The 23,868-nt window shown below is 37.8% G+C and overlaps 1 protein-coding gene across 28 annotated transcripts in view; it reads right to left on the bottom strand.

Moving 5' to 3' along the window:
• Positions 1 to 23,868, bottom strand: part of SLC25A26 (solute carrier family 25 member 26) — a 196,080-nt gene that overhangs the window by 91,494 nt on the left and 80,718 nt on the right. For 13 of the 28 annotated variants that reach the window (XR_012011809.1, XR_012011810.1, XM_072785471.1 and 10 more), the window contains 3 exons: positions 20,349 to 20,458; positions 6,115 to 6,219; positions 4,752 to 4,799 (listed from right to left, as the gene is read on the bottom strand). The exons of 1 other annotated variant lie outside the window; for it this stretch is intronic. Coding sequence is in view for 25 of the 27 variants with exons in the window: in XM_072785471.1 (XP_072641572.1) it covers positions 4,752 to 4,799; positions 6,115 to 6,219; positions 20,349 to 20,458 (263 nt within the window). In the remaining 2 variants the exon portion in view is untranslated. The remainder of the gene's footprint in view (positions 1 to 4,751; positions 4,800 to 6,114; positions 6,220 to 20,348; positions 20,459 to 23,868) is intronic. 14 more of the 28 variants (XM_072785474.1, XM_072785469.1, XM_072785482.1 and 11 more) reach the window with 5 other exon arrangements.

Raw genomic sequence — 23,868 nt, forward strand, 5'->3', positions numbered from 1 at the left:
CAATACTTCTTTCGTAAGACTGCTGAGAGTTCAATGAGAATAGTCTATGCAAAGTTCTTAGAGCATATGGGCAAACTTGGGCTCAGAGAGGTTAAGTAACTTGCCAAGAGCAGGCAGCTGGTTCCAGGCAGAGGTGCCTTTCCTGTCAAAAGCCCTCCCAGTTGCTAAGCATACTAAACACATCCCACATGACAGGCTCTCTAGAAAGCACATGGATGGATCTTTCCATCTCATTCTCACCAGGACTTTAATTCAAACAACCAGTTCACAGTAAAGGAAATAAAATAGTTCTTGGATATATGTTCACATGCCCAGTCTCAGATTTAAAACTATACTGAAACTAGCTTTCACCTCTCAGACTGCTAGCACCGTTGGTAAGGCAGAGGAAAAGAGTTCCTAAATTGCTGACAGAAGTGTCAACTGGGGGGTGCCTGAGTGGCTCAGTCGGTTAAGTGTCTGCCTCAACAGACAGAGTCCTGGAATCAAGCCCTGCCCTGGGTTCCCTGATCAGTAGGGAGGCCTGTTTTTCCTTCTCCCCTCTGCTTGTACTAATAAATAAATAAAGTCTTTAAAAAAAAAAAAAAAAAAAAAACAGTGTCGACTGGTATTTCCACGAAGGGCAAACTGGCCATATGTATCAAAATTACCAATGTAATACACCTTTAGCCAAGCAATCTCACTTTGGGTATTTAATCTACAAACATCCTCAACCAAATACAAAATGACATAAGAACAAGAACATTCACTGCAACATGTTTGTCATGTCCACCAACAAGAAACCAATGGCTCATGTATACACTGGAATACTATGCAAGCATAAAATTGAGATGGTCATCTTTACAAAGTGATTAAAAAAAAGTCACCCCGAAAATATTTTGCTAAAGAAACAAATGAACACCTATGACATAAACACCTATGTCTCTGATAAAACATACAGATTTATATAACATCAAGAGTTTGAGGGGCAGGGCAGCTCGACTGGCTCAGCAGTTTAGCACCGCCTTTGGCCCGGGGCGTGATCCTGGAGTTCCAGGATCAAGTCGCACGTCGGGCTCCCTGCATGGAGACTGCTTCTCCCTCTGCCTGTGTCTCTGCCCCTCTATGTGTCTCTCATGAATAAATACATAAAATCTTAAAAAAAGAAAGAAAGAAAGAAAGAAAGAAAGAAAGAAAGAAAGAAAGAAAGAAAGAAAGAAAGAAAGAAAGAAAGAAAGAAAGAAAGAAAGAAAGAGTTTGAGGGGGAGAGAAACTGAGGAAGCAGACAACAGAGCTGGGGTAGACACTGAAGAATAATCCTGAGGCTTGATTCCTAAAGGTACCCATTTCCAGCCACTGCATGAGGGGAATTCTACTGTCTAAAATAGACAAGAAGGGTAACTACAATGGAAAAGCTACCTAGAAGTGAGCTTTTCAATCCGTGGTAATTTGGAGGCCCTAAAGGGACAGATCCAAGGCTTCAATGAACTTATAGAACAGGTTGAGTGATCTGTTTGGTCTGCTTGATTTTGACTGCATGTGTAACAGAGTTTGGTGGGAGAGCTGCTTTCATTGAAGCCTGGCAGCAAAGCTGTGGGGAGAGAAAGGAGATAATCCTTATCCATCTTACTTCTCCATAGCAGCTACTCTTATCTACCAAAAAGAAGTCTGGAGTCATTCATGATCACAATGGCAACATCTTCCCTGCCACTGAGGCAGCTCCAACCGCCATCTTACCATCAGACTTATGCAGACAAGAGTCAAACACCAGTAACTTAGCCTCCAAATTCTGGGGGACACATGCTAGGCTCTTCCAAGGCTTACTCGCATGTGCTGTACTACAGTCCCTTGGCAGGGATCCAGCTACAGGGAGGCTCAACCTCTTCTTGCAAATACCCTACCTGGTTGAGTGCCTCCTTGCAGCATCCTCACTTGAACTGAGGTAGAGGGAAATCACTCTTGCCTCTTCTGTAGGCATGAAAACCTCAATGCTGCTGAGCTAAGCAAGGTATACAGGTGCTTTTACACCCTTGTGCCTTTGCTCATAATGTTACATCTGCCACTGCCTGTCTCCTTGACTATTTCTAATTGCCACCCCTTTGAGAATTAAGTCAACATTTCATTTATATCAATGCAACAAATACTAAGTACCATTCAAGCACTGCTTCCTCTATACCCCAGCCACATTTTGTACCTATGTATCACCAGAGCACTATAAAGTTATCTATTCCTAGTCATTTTCCCACAAGAACATAAATCCTTGAGGACAAAAATGTTCTGCATGGTGTCCAACACAGAGTAAGGACTTTTAAAATGATGCTAAGGAGAATCTATGGATAAAATGCATTTGCAGAGCTTAACTCATTCTTACTTCTTTTGAAACAACTTGCCTTTCTCAGCTTTCTTCCTCTTTAGAAGTCCTTTTAATTCACAAAGAAGATCATGAGGCTGCTCTCCATAGAACTTTCAGGACAATGGACATTCTGAAATTAGTCTGACTAGGAAAGCAGCTGTGGTTTTGCTCCCCATTTCCATCTTATTACAATGACACTACTCCAGCACAGTCCTTGGCCGCATCTAATTTGTCCAAGATCATGAGACAAACGAATACTGAAGGGATGAGGTATAATCTGTTGACCTTGCTTAGACTCCATCTAAAATTCACAGTAACTAAAATAATTTAAGAGAACATAAGGGATAAACACTCGATCTCCAAAAACATCAAACACAGAAAAAAAGAAAAAAAAGGACGGCATTCACAAAATCTAAAGAACAGACATAATCTATCTTATAATGCATGGATTCAAACTTCAATCTCATTCTAATAGGCTACCACTAGGGAGATAAAACATGTTTTAAAGGAAAAATTGTACACAGAATAACCATATGAGTTTCCTGGTGATTCTCACTAAGGCTTCAATGTATTTTCTTATTGAAACAATCAGACAAGCTCTTGGCAAAAAGATTTGATATTGGTGTCAGAATAATGTAGGAATTGAAACTATTTGTAATGTAAAAATTTTGTTTAAAGTAGATATATCACTTCTTATATTTCTCATTCTGAAAAGAAGCTATGTTTCATTCAGTGATAATTCTTCTCTCGTTCTATCAGAAAATCTGTACAAAAGCAATATTTCACCTAAAATCAGTTCTGAAGGATCTTTTATGAATACGCATAATGCAGAAGACCCCAATTAAATTTCCAACAAAGCACTGCCATTTTCAGTAAACAAAGTCATCTTGGTAGGGTCATACTATTTGCAAAATCTGAAGCCTAGAAATTAATTATTAGTGTGACATATGTCAAAACAAATTTTTAAAAGAATAGAATGCAGTTGTAACCATGTGTTTTATCTGTTTGTATGCAAAACCAGTATTGCCTGGCACATAAATATATTCATTTATTCAGCATCTCTCAGAAAAATAAAAAAAAGTTCAGTGTCCCCCCACCCCTGGTTTGCTGCACTCTAGTGAAATCTGAGTAAATCACACATGTTTAGTGAGTTAGAAAATAAGTACAGAATGAAGATATAGTATGGGTGATAGTTTTGAAAAACAGAAGCTCACCATCACACAAATAAACTAATTTTGAAACATTCAGTTTTCCTTCAAAATAAGTTTTTCAAATATCTACATTAACCACACCACACTACCCTAAAGGCTGTTACATTGCAGAAATCAAAGCTTCAAATAACATGTACCAGTGTTGGTGTTTCATAAAAGAGACTGTAGTCTATAGTAAAAAAACAAAACAAAAACAACCTGGGAATAAAATTAGGGACTTCAAATAATTTCAATGTTCTACTAATTATAGCAATGTTTATTTACATTAAAAACATTTTTATAAATGCAAACATTTTAGCACCTAGGGAATTCCAAATAGAAAAAAAAAGAATACAGAGCATAGGTATGCAGATTCCTCTTTGTATTTTATTTAATAGAAAATCTGTCCCAATCCTTTTCACAATGTATATATGTATACATCAAATCATCACACTGTACACTTTGAATATCTTACTATTTTAGTTGTCAATCACACCTCAATAAAGCAAGAAAGAAAGGAAGAAAGAAAACTATATCCCAAACCAAAGACTTGTCATAAATCTTGTATAAATCAACTTTTGAACTTCAAAATATCGTTCTCTACGTGAGGTAAAAATTAAAACATACTTCCCATAAGAATATACTAAAATCATTTTGCTTTTTCAACTAAAAGAAGAAGAAATGTAATGGATCCCAGAATTTCAGAGTTAGAAGTCGCAAAAGGTTAAGTGGTTGCTGGGGCACACTGCGTGGCAAGCCACCCACATGGCCAGCACTCCAGTCCAGATGGAATTTCCCAGCTCATATCTTGTTATGAGGAAGGCAAGAGTTGACTGCATGATACAGACTTCTGAGACACTTGTCTCTTCAAGTGCTTCTTTCATTACCAATTTTTCATTAATTCTGTGTATTCTGATAATTATTAACTTGGTACGTTACCCTTAGTAGTTGTTTCTTAGTAGTTGTTTCGGCTATTTCAGCCGAAAACATCTGGCCACTCTAGCAACAATGAAGCGCAGGATGAGTGCCATTTTCATCTGGAGGACAATTCTTCCAGCAAACCCATTCTGCCCATTCATCAGGGCTAAGAACCAGGATAAGACTAAACAGTGTTTCAAAAAGTGATCATAATTCCCCTTTTTTATTTTTTAAATAAAAATTTCTCTGAATAAATTTACTCAAAAAGGCATAGCATTCTTTCATACTTCAATACTGGAAATTAAGTGAGTTACCTCTCTTAAAACTGTGCTTTTATAGCCTCGATACAATCCTTGGATGCCCTGAAACAAACAAAAGACCAAGAGCTCAGAAAGTCAGAATAGCATAAAGTTTGGAATGACATTCTGAGAAAGGCAAATTTACCTTTTCTGAAGTCAGAGTTTTAAAACATTCACAATGAGCACAGTTCCATAAGACGTTAAAGGTTACAAACCGACCTAAAGTATATAAGGCTCAGGTCAGTTCCCCTTATAGGAACATCTCTAAAATAATCAAACTGACCACTTCAATTGTTTTCAAAATTTCTGCTCCTGAAAATTATACTTGAGATGTTTTATATAAAAATATTCCAAAAAAAAAATTCCGAAAAGCAAATGCACCAAATGCCAATCGTCCTTTCATATAAAAATAGAATTATATTTCATAGTTTCAATCAGAAGACATCAGAAATTCATTAATAATCTCTCCATGGTAATAAATATCTCTGGACAAGCCCTGATTTATTTAACTGTCCACCTGACTAACAAGGTCCCTTTACTGAGTTGCTCTCATGGTCCTATGATTAAATACTCAGTATCTCCTCACCTAAGTGACAAAGGGACCATTAAGAAAAATGTTTTCTAAAACCTAGACACATTGAAAATTTCCACATGACTAATTACTATTAAAAAAAAAAGAAAAGAAAGGCTTCTGTAAAGAATACAAAGAAGAGCAGTTCGATGGTCCCTAGTGACATGGACAGCAAGATTAACTTCTGACCCATAACATTAACAAGTAAAAAAGGAATTAATTTTAATATAAACGTTATAATGCTAGTCTCTATATCCATTTTTTTAAGATTTTATTTATTTATTCATGAGCGACACAGAGAGAAGGCAGAGACACAGGCAGAGGGAGAAGTAGGCTCCATGCAGGGAGCCCGATGTGGGACTCGATCCCAGAACTCCAGGATCACGCCCTGAGCCAAAGGCAGACACTCAACCACTGAGCCACCCAGGCGTCCCTCTATGTCCATTCTTATACTTCTCTTCCTCAGGTCCTCAAATTTGTAGTAACATTTTAATATGACAGCTTTATTTACTCCACATTTTCACAATTTATTCCATGTCTGATTCTGAAACTAGTACAGGACAATTACAATGTAGAACATATACGCAACTCAATATGTGTTGTTTAGAAATTTGGGGAAAAAAATTAAAATTAAATTTGAAAACGGAAAGGCAGAGATATCGTTAGTATAAAAAGCTGCTGTGATTGGGCATTAAATTGAGCTTTATGGTCTCTTCTAAGACTTCTGATCTGAAAAATCACAGTATTCATATTAATTACTATAAAACCTTTCTCAATGAAGAAAAATAGTTTAAAAATACATCTCACCTCTGTATATAAGATGTTAGAGAAAATCTGAAATGTTCTTGAAGAAGCAGATACCTGTGCCCTCTGCTTAACCACTTCTGAAGGAACTCGAATCAGGCAGGCAACCTAAAATATATAATTTAATTACATCCTAAAAAAGAAGTAACTGCTGTGAAAATTGAAATTTTCTTCATAAGCAAAAAATTATAGTTAAAAAGGGATAATGTACATGCTCAGTGCAAGACATCAAAAGGTATTTTTTCAACCTAAAAAACTTGGACTCTTAATGGACATGCATTATTTTGTCAGCCCAGAACCTCTCCTCCCTTGTCTTGCCTGTATCAATCCTCATACTTTGTTCTAAGTCCATCTCTCCTCTCTATGAGGGCCTCAATGGCAAGAAACACTTTGCTTATTTACTTACTTATTCTGAATCCCCAACAGCTAGAACAGCATCATCTAGTGTTCACATGACAGCCATTTCAAATAGGTTGAAAGAAGGAATCAAAAGGGCTTTTCCTTTACTGTCAATAATGCACACAGCAATAGATCCAAGACTGCTCGTCAGCTGATTACACCTCATCTTCTATCCTACTAAGCACCCCAGCTTCAACTAGTTCCCAACCCCAGCACCCTAGACAGCCCCCTGCCCACATACACACACAAAGTGGGATTACAGGTAATTTTGCTACTTCTTTTCTGCCTACCAGCATTTCTAAATTCTCTAAACCCAACAGGTGTTACTACTTGATTACTTTCTTTAACATAATATCAAAGAGGGATCCCTGGGTGGCGCAGCGGTTTGGCGCCTGCCTTTGGCCCAGGGCGCGATCCTGGAGACCTGGGATCGAATCCCACATCGGGCTCCCGGTGCATGGAGCCTGCTTCTCCCTCTGCCTGTGTCTCTGCCTCTCTCTCTCTCTCTCTGTGACTATCATAAATAAATAAAAATTAAAAAAACAAAACAAAACATAATATCAAAGAGTAAATATATCTGCTATGGACCAAAGATTTTAAATGAGGGAGAAAATAAAATGAAAGGGCTAATTTGAAAAAACGCTTTTTAGAGTCCAGGTAGCTCAAGCAGTTGAGCATCTGATTTTGGCTCAGGTTATGATCTCAGGGTCCAGAGATTGAGCCTCGCATTAGGCTCCCCACTCTGCGGTGAGTCTGTTTCTCCCTCTCCCTGTGACCCTCCCCCAAATCATGTTCTCCCTCTCTCACTCTAATAAAAAAATAAAATCTTTAAAAATAATTTTAAAATATGCTTTTCAATGCAATCCTACTTATTAGCCTTGACAAATACTTATTTTTAATTTAGAGATAATCACACATGCAAAAAACAAATTAAACACCTTACCACTAAGGCCTAAAACTGGGCATAAATCATGTTATTCTTGATAAGTGTGTAAACTTTTAAAGTCATACTTATAAACAAGGACAGAAAATAAAGATCATTGAAACTTACATGAACCTAAAAGGATAGCTCCTACCATCTAAAACTCATTAAAGAAATGAAAATAAATAAAAAAGAAAAGAGAAAAGAAGGAAAAAGGCTCACTAACTCCTTGTATTTTTCAATTCAAGAGGTCAAGAGTGAAATACAACCCCAATATGTCAAGAAAATAGGAATTGTCTCCTTGTGTGGCTTGGTATAAATATTTATGGAACTTCATGCTTCATAACCCTTCATGTTCTTACATTATATTTTTATTTCTCAAAAATACAGAAGCAAAACAAAAACTTTGAAAAGGTTCTCAGATGAAAAACAATCTCGCTAACTGAAGAGGTACAAAGCACCCCAGCACGGCTTCCTGACTTGCACGGCATGGCAATTTTGGCATAAGAGAGAGGCCACTGTCTATTTCTTCCAGTGACTCCACTGCCTTCAATTTGGTTTTCTATTAACTCTGATCTTTCTTGGATTTGAATCTGAGCCACAACAGGGTATTTCACTGCACAAGAACAAAAACATGTTACAGGATTGTGATTCCATGAAAGGAAATAATGTTATCTGTGGGTCTCTTGGTAAATCCATTCTTTAGAGCATTCTTTCCTCACAAATCTAGGGTTCAGTATGATTCCATGACACAGGAATGGTGGCATTTTCATTAAACCCAAGAGTGTTTTATATGTCAGAGGTCTATCAGAAGACAAAATGACTAAGATTTTACATAAAGAAAATATATGTTCCCATCTTTTGTCAGCATTAAAATGTAATACTGGCTTCATTAGAATTAAACATACCAAAAAGCATGACAAACTTCAGATTAAAAATTGATAATGAAGCTGTCAAGGTTTTTCTTTCTTTGACGTAAATAAAAACTTACTTGACGTGTTTAACTTGAATTGTTTTTTGCAATGGAGACCTGAATGTCTCCATCTAGCATTAACTAACCACCAAGATATAAAACTATGGTGCTAAGACTAAATGTGTAAAAAGGGGAAAAATTACAGTGAACTTCACCCTCCCGTTTGATAAAAGGTATGAGGGCAGAGGAGGAAGAAGAAGGGAGAGAGATGCTGCTAAATCTGGTTCTTTCTGGTTCTTTCATTGCCACAGCCACCTACCTTCTACACAGCCAACCTGTCACTGTCTCACTTATCTTTTTTTTTTTTTTTTTTAAGATGTATCCATTTGAGAGAGGGTGTGTGCAGGCACAGGAGTCAGGGGAGAGGCAGAGGGAGAGGGAAAAATGGGCTCCCCACTGAGCAGGCCCAATTCAGGGCTCAATCCCAGGACCTTGAGCCAAAGGCAGATGTTTAACAGACTCAGCCACTCAGGCACCCCTGTCCTCTCACTCTTGAAATGCTCTTCAAGGTCACTGGGCATCACCAATAGTGTCTTCCATTAACATCCTTTCCCCAACCAGGCCAACGCAGCTCACAGTAACTTGTCTGATTTTTATTTTTCTTGGTGAAACCTAATCAACAGCCTGTTAATAGGCCTCCGATACTAGAAGCCAATTGTCAGCATGATTAAATACATATCAATCTGAGACAAAGGTTAGGGAAGGTCAGAGCACTACTTGGGTTAGGAAGTAAGGGTGAAACCCATATCTTTTGGTTATCATCTGGAGAATTATTTCTCACCAAAGATCTATCATATATATGTACACCCAATGAAATTAAAGTTTCAAAGTTCAGTATGAGTTAATTCTTCATGTTTAGACAGGCAAACCTACAGTAAGCTCAACAGAGAAACCTAAATAAGGGGAATACAGCCAAAATTTAATCACATTCAAAGCAAAGGCTGCTTTGGGCTTTGCAGAGTAAACTCCAATGTGATAAATGAGTAAGAGGGAGAGGAACCTCAACACCCTGAAAATTTCTGAAATGCACAACTTACTTAGTTGTATTTTATTTCACCTTCTTTGTACAATTCTCAAAATTCTGGGAAGCAGGTTTCCAAATTAAGAATACCTAACGTACCTTTCTAGACCACCATTTAAAATCAAAACCTCTAGGATGGAACAGCTCATCTGTGTGTCAACTCTGCCATCTCCTGGTTACTAATGGAATCACAGCTGCCAATAAAATAATCCTAACAGCAATTTTCTAACTCCTGATTTACCATCCTTAGAGTTTAAATTTTATCCACTGATGGGGCACCTAAATTCATAATACATTTCTTTTTTTTAAGATTTTATTTATTCATGAGAGACACAGAGATAGGGGCAGAGACACAGGCAGAGGGAGGCAGGGAGCCCAACATGGGACTCGATCCCAGGGACCCCAGGATCACACCCTGGGCTGAAGGCAGGCACTCAACCACTGAGCCACCCAGGCGTCCCCCCATAATACATTCTTTACATCTAGACTCTTTCCACTCATATAAACAGCCAATAGACACTAGAATAAAAATTGTTCATTTTTGTTAGTCTTGTCTCTGACAAAACTACTATCCTTGATAATCCAGACTCTAGGCAGAAGTCTGGATTATCAGGTTAATAATCTTTTCAACAAAAATAATTACATCATCTTTTAGGCTTTGTCTGTGAAGGCTGTTCACACAATTCTACAGAAAACTTTAGCCTTAAATGGCTTTTTCACTTTTGTTCCTTTCTGTAACAGAAATGAGCTGTGGTTTCACAGGAGGTGACAAAAACCCCATGGACAGAGGTGTAGACTTCAACACACATAAAATCTGATAGTGGAGGAGACTGACATCTAATGCTAACTATATTAGTTGCCTATTGCTGCTCTAACAAATTACCACACAGTAAGAGGCTTAAAATAACACAAATTTACTCGTAAAATTCTGGAGGTCTTACTGAGCTGAAACCAAATTGTCAGCCAGGTGGTATTCCTTCTGGAGGCTCTAAGGGAGCATCTATTCCCTCATTTTTAGAGGCTACCCGCATTCTGTGGTTTGTGGTCCCTCTCTAAGACAGAGCACAGCATCTTAAAGCCTCTCTCCTCAGCTTCCCTGTATTCCTCTTGTAAGGATGTTTATAATTACACTGGGCTCACCTAGATAATCCAGGAAAATCTTCCCATCTCAAGATCCTTAACTTGATCTTGTCTGCTAAGTCCTTTTTGCCATGCTAGATAACATATTCACAGATTTTAGGGTCTAGGATATCTTTAGGAGACCATTTCTTTGTCCACCATAGTAACCAACAGCACATTTTAGAACTCTAACCTTTTCTTATTTTAAGAAACCCACAACGGGGCATATGACCAGCTGAGTCAGTGGACCATGCAACTCTTGATCTTGGGTTGTCAGTTCGAGCCCCACTGGGTATAGAGATCACTTAATAAAATCTTTAAAAAACAAAACAAAGTGTTCAGAATTCACAATATTACAGAGTAATACACATCTCGTTGCCAATTCTGCATCACTTTTGCCATTTTTAAAATATTATGAAAAGTAAAAGACGAAAGTACTCCTGGAAGTATGCAGAGAAGTGTCTGTCTAACCATTCATTCTACAATAGTGTTTTACAGTCCACAGCAGCTGGGAAACCTTGAACGAGTCACTGAAATTCTCTGAATTTTCATCATCTTCTGAAGTGATTCCTTCCCCAAACTCTAAAACTCTAAAATTGTGCTACATCCTGCACTTGGTGTGACATGGACTGGAACCAATATTTACTGGACTAGATGCTAGGCTGAGCACTTAAGTGATGTATCACTTAATCCTTAGAAGAACTGTAAGTGAGGCACATTAATCCTGTTTTTTTAGATAAGGAAAACGGCAACACAGTGAGGTTAAGTAAATAGTCAACGGACACACAGCAAATAAGCTATGTGACAAGTCAGAGTTCCAACTCTGATCTGTGTTACTTGCCATCTATGATCCATATGCTACCTCGTTACAGAAATCCTCATGTATTCTCTAGTTCTATAATAAACATATCCAATTTATTTATACGTTCCCCAAGGACAGGAATCAAAATTTCTTATTCTGTGTTTTTAAGCACCCATCACAGTGTCCGACAGAGAATAGGCACTCAAATATTGAAAAGTATACAATTACAAATCAAAGCAATTTTGTAATAGTGGCATTTAATTCATTATGCCACCAAGAACCCTAATTTTAACAAAATAACATCTGAAAATGTAAAGGTTTGTCAAATGCAGACTTGCTCAGAAGTAACTAATCCTATCATCACTAGTTTGGTCCTTGGAGAGAAGTATTTGGTTTTCCTCCTTACACTGTAATGGCAATAACTGACCAAGTAACACTCTTGTGGCTTGAAACTATTTCAACTTCATCATCTTACATGAAAATCTTGTTCACTATTTCTATAAAACTGAACTTAATTTGTGTTCCAAAAACTGATGCTGCTCTTAAATAAAAAGCCAACAGAGCTTCCCTTCCCTCTTGACCACTAATTAAACAAGATAGTCAATGAAATACACTCTCCTAGATGATGAATCAATATCATCTGAACTAATGCTGCATACTATAACAGGGAAAGAAAAGAAAATCTATAAAACAGAAAACAAACTGAAATGTGTTAAAGAAGGAAGTCATTAAGAAACTAGTGGGATGGGGGAGCCTGGGTGGGTCAGTTGGTTGGGCAGCCAACTCTTAATTTCAGCTCAGGGCATGATCTTGGGGTCTTGGGGTCAAGCCTCACATCAAGCCCCACACTCTGCTTAAGATTCTCACCCTCTCTCTTTATCCCTCTCCCTGCTCAGTCTCTCACTCCTCTCTTGCTCTAAAATAAATAAATAAAATCTTAAAAAAAGAAAAACTGGAGGGATGGTGGGGAAAACTGTTCTTTATAAAGCTTCCCTGATAATTTTCTTTGTACATTCATGCTTATACTTTAAGCAGGATCATCACCAGACATGGGCCATGCCATGCCCAGACAGACTCTCAGGTCCTGTCCCCCTCTTCTCCCTGCTCTGCACATTCACTTTCACTCAGGCTCATATGGCGGAGACAGCTGAAAAGTAGGGTGTGCTTAGCTGACTGAACTCAGAAGACTGTCAGAGAGTTTAAATATGTGCACAACGGGACGCCTGGGTGGCTCAGCAATTGAGCATCTGCCTTCAGCTCAGGTTGTGTTCCCAGGTCCTGGGATTGAGTCCCACATCAGGCTCCCAGCAGGAAGCCTGCTTCTCCCTCTGCCTATGTCTCTGCCTCTCTCTGTGTGTCTCTCATGAATAAATAAAATCTTAAAAAAAAAAACCACTATAAATACATATAAAAAATTTTTTTAAGGAATTCAGGGTCTTTTTATAAAGATTTATTTATTTGAGAGAGAGTGTATGAGTGGGGAGTGGAGGGGGAAGAGGAGGGGAAGAGGGAGAGAATCTCAAGCAGACTCCCTGCTGAGTGAGGAGTGCGACATGGGACTTGATTTCACAACTCTGAGACCATGACCTGAGCCAAAACCAAGAGCTGGATGCTTAATCAGATGACCCACTCAGGAGATCCTTAATTTTTTTTAAAGAAATCTCTATATCCTTTGTGGGCTCAAACTGACCAACCTGAAATCAAGAGTTGCATGCTCGGGATCCCTGGGTGGCGCAGCGGGTTAGCGCCTGCCTTTGGCCCAGGGCGCGATCCTGGAGACCCGGGATCGAATCCCACATCGGGCTCTTGGTGCATGGAGCCTGCTTCTCCCTCTGCCTGTGTCTCTGCCTCTCTCTCTCTCTCTCTCTATCATAAATAAATAAAAAATTTAAAAATATGTTTAAAAAAAAAAAAAGAGTTGCATGCTCCCCTGACATAGCCAGACAGGTGCCCCTATAAATGTATTTTAAAACATATTAACATAATCAAAAATGGCCTAAGTCCCACTTGGGAAAACACAATGGTAACTAACATGTGTTTTGTTGCTGACAAACACTCCTCACTGAATCAAGGCATGAACTTCCAAATAGCCAATTCAGTGGGAAAGCTGGAAAAAAAAATGAGGTGCTAATGATGTACTTAATCCATATGCTTATAACCAATGAGCCCTGTATGGACTACAGCACATAGAAGGTCCAAGGACCTTGTCAGTTGGTAGATAAGCTAAACAACATAAATTGCCTTTGTTTTCAAGGCATCTTAGATGGCATGGGCCTTGAAGGAAATGTCAGGTCTTGGTGCCACCCTCACTTTATTTCCAAAATCCAAATCGACATGTCTGAGTGCACTGCCACCCTCAGAACTAGCCAGTCTTTATTAAACTAGGCCTTTTAGTAGGTCTAAAAGTTTATAATTCTGAGGAAGACAAAAGGAATTGCACTTCTGATCAGTATATGGCACTCCTTGAGCCACTAGCTAACTAACATATTCCTCAGTGTGGGACTGCTGAACCAATTCAGTAAAAACATTTAGTAGTGGAATATACATTTAAATTTTTGATGACTCTAAATCAGTGGTGCTTAAATATCACTGAGTACCAGAATACCTAGGAATTTTGTTTAAAATGCAGGGTTCCAGAGCTCCTGGGTGGCTCAGTCAATCCAGCATCTGCCTTCAGCTCAGGTCATGATCTCAGGGTCCCAGATCAAGTCCCACATTGGGCTCTCTGCTCAGCAGGGAGTCTGCATCTGTCTCTCCCTCTCTCTACCCCCCACCCCTCCCCACCGCTTATTCTCTCTCTCCCACTCTCAAATAAAAATCTTTTTAAAAAATAAAATAAAATGCAGGATTCCGGGTGCCATCTCCAAAAATCATCATTTGTAACCTGCCCAGGCAACTGAATCTAAAGTAGGTGCTCTCTGGGCTGCACTTGGAGAACTACTATTAGAAGCTGTCAGAAAAGTATCTACAAAACATGATATATTTCCTAGCTTTCTCAATCCCAAATTAGAATGTGGCCAAAAAGGATAATCAACCTGCATCTATGTATATAGGGACATCCACACATCTGTCACCCATGTACACATTAAATTCAGAGTGGCTACATTAGGCTGCAAAGAAATGTCAATGTTCTTTTATTTCTGCAAACAATATGAACTTAAGCCAAAAGTAGGATAAGACCTGGGAAAAGTAAAATCTTAAAGACTTAAAATATCACTATAGCTGTAATGTTACAGCATCTGCTGTATTAGAGTAAACCTGCCCCCAACCCTTCTGATCTAATTACAGATTCTACTTCTCACAGGGCTTCTTCTGTGTCTGATGAAAGCTGAGCTGCAAAATAATTGAGGCAGGGATTTAGAGATTTGGTGCAGCAAACTTCCTAATAAAAATGGCACAAAAGACTATCTCACTGTTGTTACATATTAAATCTTATTTGATTGATTTTACTGTATTCCAAATTACAAACATAAGGTAGAAGGTTGTAATTATAGTTTTATTGATTCATCATTAAGTTTTAATCAAGGTGCTGCTACAGGGGATGGTTATTAGGGCACTGTGCTTTTCTTTCTTTCATATACTTAGAAGTGCTACAACAAAGCAATTGTGGACACAAAGGATACCAACAATAACAATAGGTTATTGTTTCTAAGAATCTATTTGCAAATTAACAATCTTCTATCAAAGTATGTGTTACAGAACAATGAGGGAACGAAACTATTTATTTTCTCTAGGTCTCTAAACCTTTCTGACCATTGACAGCTTTAAATGTTTCCCATTGCTCTTTATTTTACCCATGAAAATTGCTTCTCCTAAATTCTCCTATTTCTTTCTCTTATTTCTAGCAACCACACCTGTATGAATCTGAAACCAAAGATCTTCAATCCATGAATCTGAAACAAGGTACTAAAATAGGAAGGCAGTATATACATTTCCCAAGCATTTATTGAGAAAATAGATACTGAATGGCTTTGGTAAGTATTTTTAAGAAAGTATAAAGACAGAACCCAGGTGGTTCAGTCCAAGCATCTGCCTTTGGCTCAGGTCATGATCCCATGATCCCATGATCCTGCAATCAAACCCCCTGAAGGGAACTTCTGAACAGGGAACCTCTGCCCCTCCCTCCACTCATGCATGTGCTCTCTTGCCCACGTGCTCGCTCTCTCTCTCTCTCTCTCAAATAAATAAATGAAATCTTTAAAAAAAAAAAAAAAAAAAAGGGATGCTTGGGTGGCTCAGGAATTGGGCATCTGCCTTTGGCTCAGGGCCTGATCCCGGAATCCAGGATGGAGTCCCACATCAGGCTCCCTGTAGGGAGCTTGCTTCCCCCTCTGCCTGTGTCTCTCATGAATAAATAAATAAAATCTTTTTTTTTTTTTTTTAAGTTGGTTAAGCATCTGACTTTGGTTCAGGTCGTGATCTCAGGGTTCTGGGATCGTGCCCCATATCAGGCTCCCCGCTAAGTGAGGAGCCTGCTTCTCCCTCTCTCTCTGCCCCCATTTGCGCTATCTCAAATGAATAATTAAAATCTTAAAAAAAAAAAAGTACAAAGATAACTGGAGCATCATAATCAACATTTCCACACACTCTAAAAATCTTTTCAACATAGGACACTGTAACTAAATTTAAAATCAATCAAATACCATCAAGATAAGTCTCACCTGTGAAGTCAATCTACATACCCGCTACTGATTGCTTCTCTTTTTAAAGTTCTCCAGGCACCACAGAAACTATAAAAAGGTATCTGACATTAGGCCTTACCATCTAAGGGACCACAGAAATCCTGAGAGACGTAATAAAAATATGACTGTCCCAGAACTGTTTATCTCTAGGGTATAAACACTTGTTTCCTAGCTCACATCTACCTACCCCAGCTCCTACACCCTAGAGTTCACACAAAGAACACAATGACAAAGGCTTCAGTATTCAAATTGAAGAAAACCAGAGCACCTGGGGGTGGTTCAGTGATTCAGTGTCTTCCTTTGGCTCAGGTCACAATCCTGGGATTGAGGCTCCCATTGGGCTTCCCGAGGGGAGCCTGCTTCTCCCTCTGCCCATGTCTCTGCCTCTCTCTGTGTCTCTCATGAATAAATAAATAAAATCTTTAAAAAAAAATTTTAAGAAAGCCTATCCTTTGACATGGCAAATTAGCTTTCAGGCAAGATGGCCCCATGTGAGATGAAGTAAGAGGCCAAGTTCTTTTTGCTGTTTTCGGCAAAATGCTATAAAATATAAACTAAATACTGAATTTATGAGAATATTTCAGCTTAACCAACATGCAATTCTAAAATAATGAGGCAAGAGCTGTCACAAGGACAGTTTCACATTCTGAGAGACACTGAAACTCTCATAACTTGTTATTCTTTTATATACTCAAAAAATACAGCATATAATGAGGTTCTAAAATCAGAACATAATCACAGAAAAAAATCTAAACCTGGGATAATAGGTTAAAGGATTGTTTTTAAATTAAGTATAAATTGCTTTTAAATTGCAGTTTAAGCTAATTTTCCAGTACACTTCAAGCACAGGAGTTCCTACTTCAAGTAAGAGTAGAGGGAATGAAAATGTCCAGAAATTCTATGCAAAATGTTCATGCATTCAATTTCCTGGAGAGACAGCCAATCATTAGATTCCTAAATGGGTCCATGGCTCATGAAAGAATTACCACTTGTGTTCCCTGCCACTCAGAAATCAATACACTCACTGCTGGTCCCATCATTTTTGTAACTTCAATAAATCATGAAAGCAATTTTTTTTAAAAATCCAGACTTAATTTGGGTTCTGAAAAATCATTTTTTTAAAGATTTTATTTATTTATTCATGAGAGAATAAATGGCAGAGGGAGAAGCAGGCTCCCCTCGGGAAGCCCAAGTATCATACATTTGAAACTAATATGACACTGTATGTTAACTATACTAGAATTAAAATTCTTAAAAAAAGAAACTCATTTCACAGTAATGAAAAAGTATGAGGTTTTATATATCCTAGATACAAGAAAATAATTTTTTAAGACACAAAAATAACAAAGAAGAGCAGAGATCATCTTTTGTCTTTATCAAACATCATAACCTCAACAATTCATATTATCACACAGAGGGATACTGCTTTTCTGTATAACAGACTTTTGCCCATAATTCCTTTTCTACTGGATTTCCCAGATATAATCTGATATGTTTTCATCAACTAAAATGATATAATTAACTTGACTATATATCTTTAAAATAACTTTCTTTTAAATGATCTTAACATTTCCCAATTCCTGCTATGAGGCCAGTTCTACCTCGATACCAAAACTAGCAAGACACAATAAAAGGTATAGACTTTTATCTCTTATGAATAAAGAAACAGAAGTCCTCAGTAAATAAAACCTAGCCCTAAGTAAAAAGTATTATATACAACGATCAAGTGAGATTTATTCCAATAATGCAAGAGTGGTTTAATGTTTGAAAACCAATTAATGTAATACACCATATCAGCAAAGTAAAAAACAAAAGTCTCATGATTACCTCAATAGATGAACAGAAACATGGACAAAATGCAACCTTCACAATGTAAAAAAAAAAAAAAAAAAAAAATTCATCCAACAAACTAGGAACAGAAGGCAACTTCCTCAACTTGATAAGGAACATCTATGAAAACCTCACAGCTAACATCATACTTAATAGTGGAACACTAAGACCTCCTTCCTGAGATCAGAAAAAAACGTAAGGATTCACACTCCCGCCACTCCTATTCTACACTGTACTAGAGCTTCTAGTCAGGTCAATTAGGCAAAAAATAATAATAAAATAGAAGGCATAGAGACTGAAAAGAAAGAAGTATAACTACCTCTATTTGCAAAGAATATGACCTCATGCATAGAAAATTCTAAGGAATCCACTAAACAGCTTCAGAACTGATTAATGAGTTCCCCAGAGTTACAAGATACAAGATCAATATATGAAAACAAAATCATTTCTACATGTAGCAATGAACTAATGGAAAATGAAATTTTATTTTTAAAAGATTTTATTTATTTATTTGAGAGAATGAGCAAGCAAGAGAGAGAACACAAGCAGGGGATGTGAGGTACAGAGAGGCAAAGGGAGAAGCAGACCCTCCACTGTGCAGGCAGCCCAATATGGGGCTCCATTAAAGGACTCCAGGATCATGAAGGCAGACACTCAAGGCAGATACTCAACCAAGTCACCCAGGTGCCCCAAAAATGAAATTTTTTAAAAATTTCCATTTAGAATAGCACCAAAAGGAATAAATGGAATAAATTATCAAGAGGAGTATAAAACTTATACTCTGAAACTACAAAACACTGTTTAAAAAAAATCAGTACCTAAATAAGTAGAAAAACACCATATATTTATACATCAGAAAATTCAGTATTTCTAATATAGCAACTGTCTCCAAAATTGATTTGCAGATTTGATGTGATCCCTATCACAATCTAAGTTGCCTTTTTTACTGACATTGATAAGCTGATTCTAAAATTCACATGAAAATGCAAGAGATCAGAATAGGCAAAACAATCTTGATAGAAAAGAACAAAGGTGGAAGACTCATACTTACTGATTTCCAAACTTAGCACAAAACTGCAGTAATCAAGACTATGTGGTACCGACATAAGGACAGACACAGATATCAACACAATAGTATTGAGAGAGGGACTGCCTATCTTGTCATTGCTTTCCAAGTTTATTCTACTATGATCAGACACCAAATGATCTGTACAACCTTGTCTTTACACTACTTGTTGAAATTCACTTTGTTGTACTACTGGTTCATACATTTTTATTCATGTTCCAAGTATGCTAGAAAAAAGTAAATAATCTTCAACTCTTAGGTGCAGAGCTCTAACATATCCATTAGCCCCATCTTGTCATTCTCTTGTTCAAATCTTCTATGGTCTCAATAAATGTTTCTGCCTGTCTGGTCTTAAGATTTTTTACAGATAGAAGTTAACATCTCCAACAAAAATTATAGTTTTGGTGGGTGGGAGGATGGGTGAAATAGGGGATGGGATTAAAGAGTACAATTATCATGATGGGAAAAAATTAAATTTTAAAAAATTACATTTCTAGTATTTCTCCTTGTTCTTCTGGCAATCTCTCCTTTATATTTTGAGATTATATCAAGTTTATTGCATCTCCCAAGAGAATTATTCCTTATATCACTATATGATAGTCTCTTTGGTTTTTGGCTTTCAGTGATTTTTTTGCCTGACACTAACATAACTCTATCAGCTCTTCTTCAGTGATAAGAATAAAGGATTATTATAGGTGTAAACTGTAATTGTGGGAGCTGATTAAGCAGGTTATGTAAAATAGTCATTCTACATCTAGCGTTAGGACAGAAATCAGAGGGCAGGCGGGGGAAGGATGAAATGATGTGAAATAGGGAAGGACAAAGGATAAACTGACCCATCTGTTTCTCACCAACCTTACTGATGTGGGTGACTTGTAGTATAAACTAGCATTCTTCACTGCAGAGCCCACACATCTGTCTCAGAATTTAGAGAAGCTGAAGGAGATGATCCAGTAGGAACTGGAGAGGCTGTAGACCAGATTCTAACACCAACCTTGTAAGCATCAACACAACTATTGCTTCACTTCCACCTTTCAAATCTTGTGCTAGTTTATCTTATAGCCAGCATAACCTGGAATGATCCTGGAAAGGGAGTTCTAGGAAATAGAGTTCCAGCTCAGTTATGTTGACACAACACAAAGCCATCACAATATGCATGGATATCTACTTCCATCTTTTTAATTTCATTCTTTCTGTATAAATATGTTTTAGGCTGTCTCTTGAAAATAGCATATTGCTGGATTTTTCTTTCATTCTATCTAGACTCTATCTTTTAACTATCGTATTTAATCCAGTTACATTTATTGGTGTTTTAGACTTTCATAACTTATAAGAATTGTCTTTTAAAAATCAAAGTATTATCTGCACCAAAGATATATGCATGGTTTCTGTAAGTATTTTACACACATAACTTGTTACTTACCACTTCTCCAGCAGAGGCCGCCAACATATGCTTCACAGGCATTAAATATGAAGATGAATCAGTATGCAAAAACCATTTCACATATTCATAGGTGATAAAAAAAGCAGCAGCTGAAATTTAAAACAAGCCAGTCTTTCAAAAAGTTTAAATATATATTCAAACTGTTAAGAAATAGGTGTCTCAAAAAAATTTACAACAATAATTATTAAATTGTAAGATATAACGATAATAGGTGAACACATACTCTTCCTCCCTGCCCCACTCTTGCAGAATTTACTTAGCCCATATTATATGCCCAATCCTGGATTTATAAAAATGCAGAAGACACGATCCTAGTTCTGAGGAAGCCTAACAGCAAACCTGGCATTCATCATTTTGTAGTAATAAGTCACTTGATATTTTTTTAGTAACCATTCTAGAATAAGATACAAATTTCTGTAATCCTAATTACCGTTACATAAAATAGAACAATCAGCTATGCTGATTTATAAAGAGGTTAAGACTGAAAATATATACTTTAAATAAAATATCTATTTGATAATGTTTTATTGCTGTTCACTCAAAATAACTATGGCTACTTTTTGCTATATCATCTCACCTTTACATCAAGGAAATAATCAACTATTTAATTACAACTGGAAATCAAATCTCAAAAAAGCTCTCACTGTCACCACAAACTTATCTTAGGCACAAGACAGCTTTAAAACCTGCCATGTACTGTTAATCAAAAGATGTTTATCACTTTCTTAAAAGATAAGGCATGAAAGATAAATGAAAGACAAATTCATCTTTTGAAGGACGTTTGAACAAAATCATAGTAAAGTCTAAAACACTTAGAAAAAGAGCTTCATACTGAAAAATCAGTTCTACATTGTTAAAGTCAACAAGCTTTTAAACTCTCCTCAGGCTGCTAACAAATAGAAACACTGGGCCAAATGAGGACTCCTGTCCCTGAAGGAGTAATGACCAATGCAAACAGTTTTACATAATTAACATAGGTCCTTAATCCCACAGTGGTTCTCAATAAGTCTTTCTTTACTTCAGCACACTCACTAAATGCAGCTAGAATTTCCTTAACTGCAATCAGCAGTAAGTTCCACCTGCTACACATTTCATCCTCCCACCCAAACCACAGGGAAGGAAGAAAGTGCTACAAGTTCCTAGGTTTTCCTGGTTAACCATTTCAACCTGCTCAGATTATATTGCCACTTTTGTGATACACAAAATCTTCTAGAAATGTAAATCCTGGGATGCCGGGGTGACTCAGCAGTTCAGCATCTATCTGCCTTCAGCTTGGGGCATGATCTTGGAGTCCCGGGATCTAGTCCCACATCAAGCTCCCTGCCAGGAGCCTGCTTCTCCCTCTTCCTATGTCTCTGCCTCTCTCTGTGTGTCTCTCATGAATAAATAGATAAAATCTTAAAAAAAAAAAAAAAAAAAGAAAAAAAAAAAAAAAGAAAAAAAATAAAAAAAATAAAAAAAAATAAAAATAAAAAAAAAAGAACTATAAATCCTACAGGCACCAACTCTTGATCTCAGGTCTTGATCTAAAGTCAAGAGTTCAAGCCCCACTTTGGGCTCCACGCTGGGTGTAGAGCCTACTTAAAAAACAAAAAACAAAACAAAATGAAATGTAAATCCCAAAATTCTCCAGACGACACCCAAGAAAACCCAACTAATTAGAAATGATGTCACAAGGTTCCAAGTGAGACTCTGGACAAGTTACAACAAAGAACAGAAATTGGGCTGATACCTAGGTCTCTTCTAGCTTTTTAAAAACAAAAACCTATGGTTTTTCTACATTCCCTTCTAAATCGAAGTAAAGAACCTGAATAGGGGTCTTCTGTCTCCTCCTTTTTCAACCCTTAGTCCTCTTCTTCCCCAAGTCTTCACCACTGCAGAATACTGCAGTCTCCCCTTATCCACAGGGGAGAGCCCCAGCACGAGACTGACATGATGGATAGTACACCCTATACATACTACATTTTTTCCTGGACATACACATCTATGCCAAAGTTTAATTTATCATTTAGGCAAAGTAAGAGATGAACAACAATAATAATAAAATAGAACTATAACAATACACTGTAATAAAAGTTATGTGAATGTGGTCTCTCAAAAGTATCGATACTGTATTCACCCTTTTTCTTGTGATGATGGCAGATGATAAAAGGCCTATGTGATGAGATGAAGTAAGATGAATGATGTAGGTATGTGACATAGTATTAGGCTACTACTGACTTCTGATGATGCATCAGAAGGAGGATCAGCTGCTTCTGGGCCACAGTTCATCACAGGTAAGTGAACCACTGAAAGCAAAACCACGGATAAGGGGGGACCACTATATGTTCTCAGAAAAGTCTACAGCCATGGAATGTTACATTGGTTTATTGCACCCGGACTAGAACCTTAACAAAGAGTTAAAGAAGAAGAAAAAAAAAAAAAAAAGGTGTCATGTAGGAAACTTCTATTCAACCAAAATTTACAGAAAATAACAAAAAGGCCATTTCTGAAACACAGGGACTTTGACTATCTACCCCGCATCATATATCTGCTGATGTTCTGTGGATGGGGAAAAAAAAAAAGAAGTAGAGCAAGAAAAGCATTTTCTCACAAATGCAAAAGTTCAAAACCACATGTACATTATTAAATCCTGCTGGCAAGAATCTAAAATAGTCCTGTGAGCCCAGAAGCACCATGTACTCCATGGACTATTGCTAATACTACCATCTACCAACACTAATTCCTCTGTGAAATTTGTAAGAGAAAAAGAACTTTTAGAATGATCAAGGAAATACCATAAAAAGTTTTTGTTTTTGTTTTTTTAATTCCAATGCCCAGGCCACACTTAAGATCAGTGAAATCACATCTTTGAAAGTGCAACACAGGCATCGGGACTTTTTTTTTTAAAAAAAGGTTTATTTATTTACTTATTCATGATAGAGAGAGAGAGAGAGAGAGAGAGAGAGATTGGCAGAGACACAGGAAGAGAGAGAAGCAGGCTCCATGCCAGGAGCCCGACTTGGGACTCCATCCCGGGACTCCAGGATCGCGACCTGGGCCGAAGGTAGGCGCCAAACCACTGAGCCACCCAGGGATCCCCATCGGGACTTTTTTAACCTCTTCAGGTGACCACACTATGATCAAATCTAGGATCACTGGGGATCCCTGGGTGGCTCAGCAGTTTAGTGCCTGTCTTCAGCCCAGGGCATGGTCCTGAAGTCCCAGGATTGAGTCCCACATCAGGCTCCCTGCATGGAGCCTGCTTCTCCCTCTGCCTGTGTCTCTGCCTCTCTCTCTCTCTCTCTCTCTGTGACTATCATAAATAATAAATTAAAAAAAAAAAAAAAAAAGAAAAGAATCTCCTAGAGGGCAGCCCTAATGGTCCAGCAGTTTGGCTCCGCCTTCAGCCTGGGGTATGATCCTGGAGACCCAGGATAGAATCCCAGGTCAGGCTCCCTGAATGGAGCCTGCTTCTCCCTCTGCCTGTGTCTCTGCCTCTCTCTCTCCCTCTGTCTGT

The sequence above is a fragment of the Canis lupus genome, chromosome 19 (assembly GCF_048164855.1).
Source record: "Canis lupus baileyi chromosome 19, mCanLup2.hap1, whole genome shotgun sequence".
Lineage (NCBI taxonomy): Eukaryota > Metazoa > Chordata > Mammalia > Carnivora > Canidae > Canis > Canis lupus.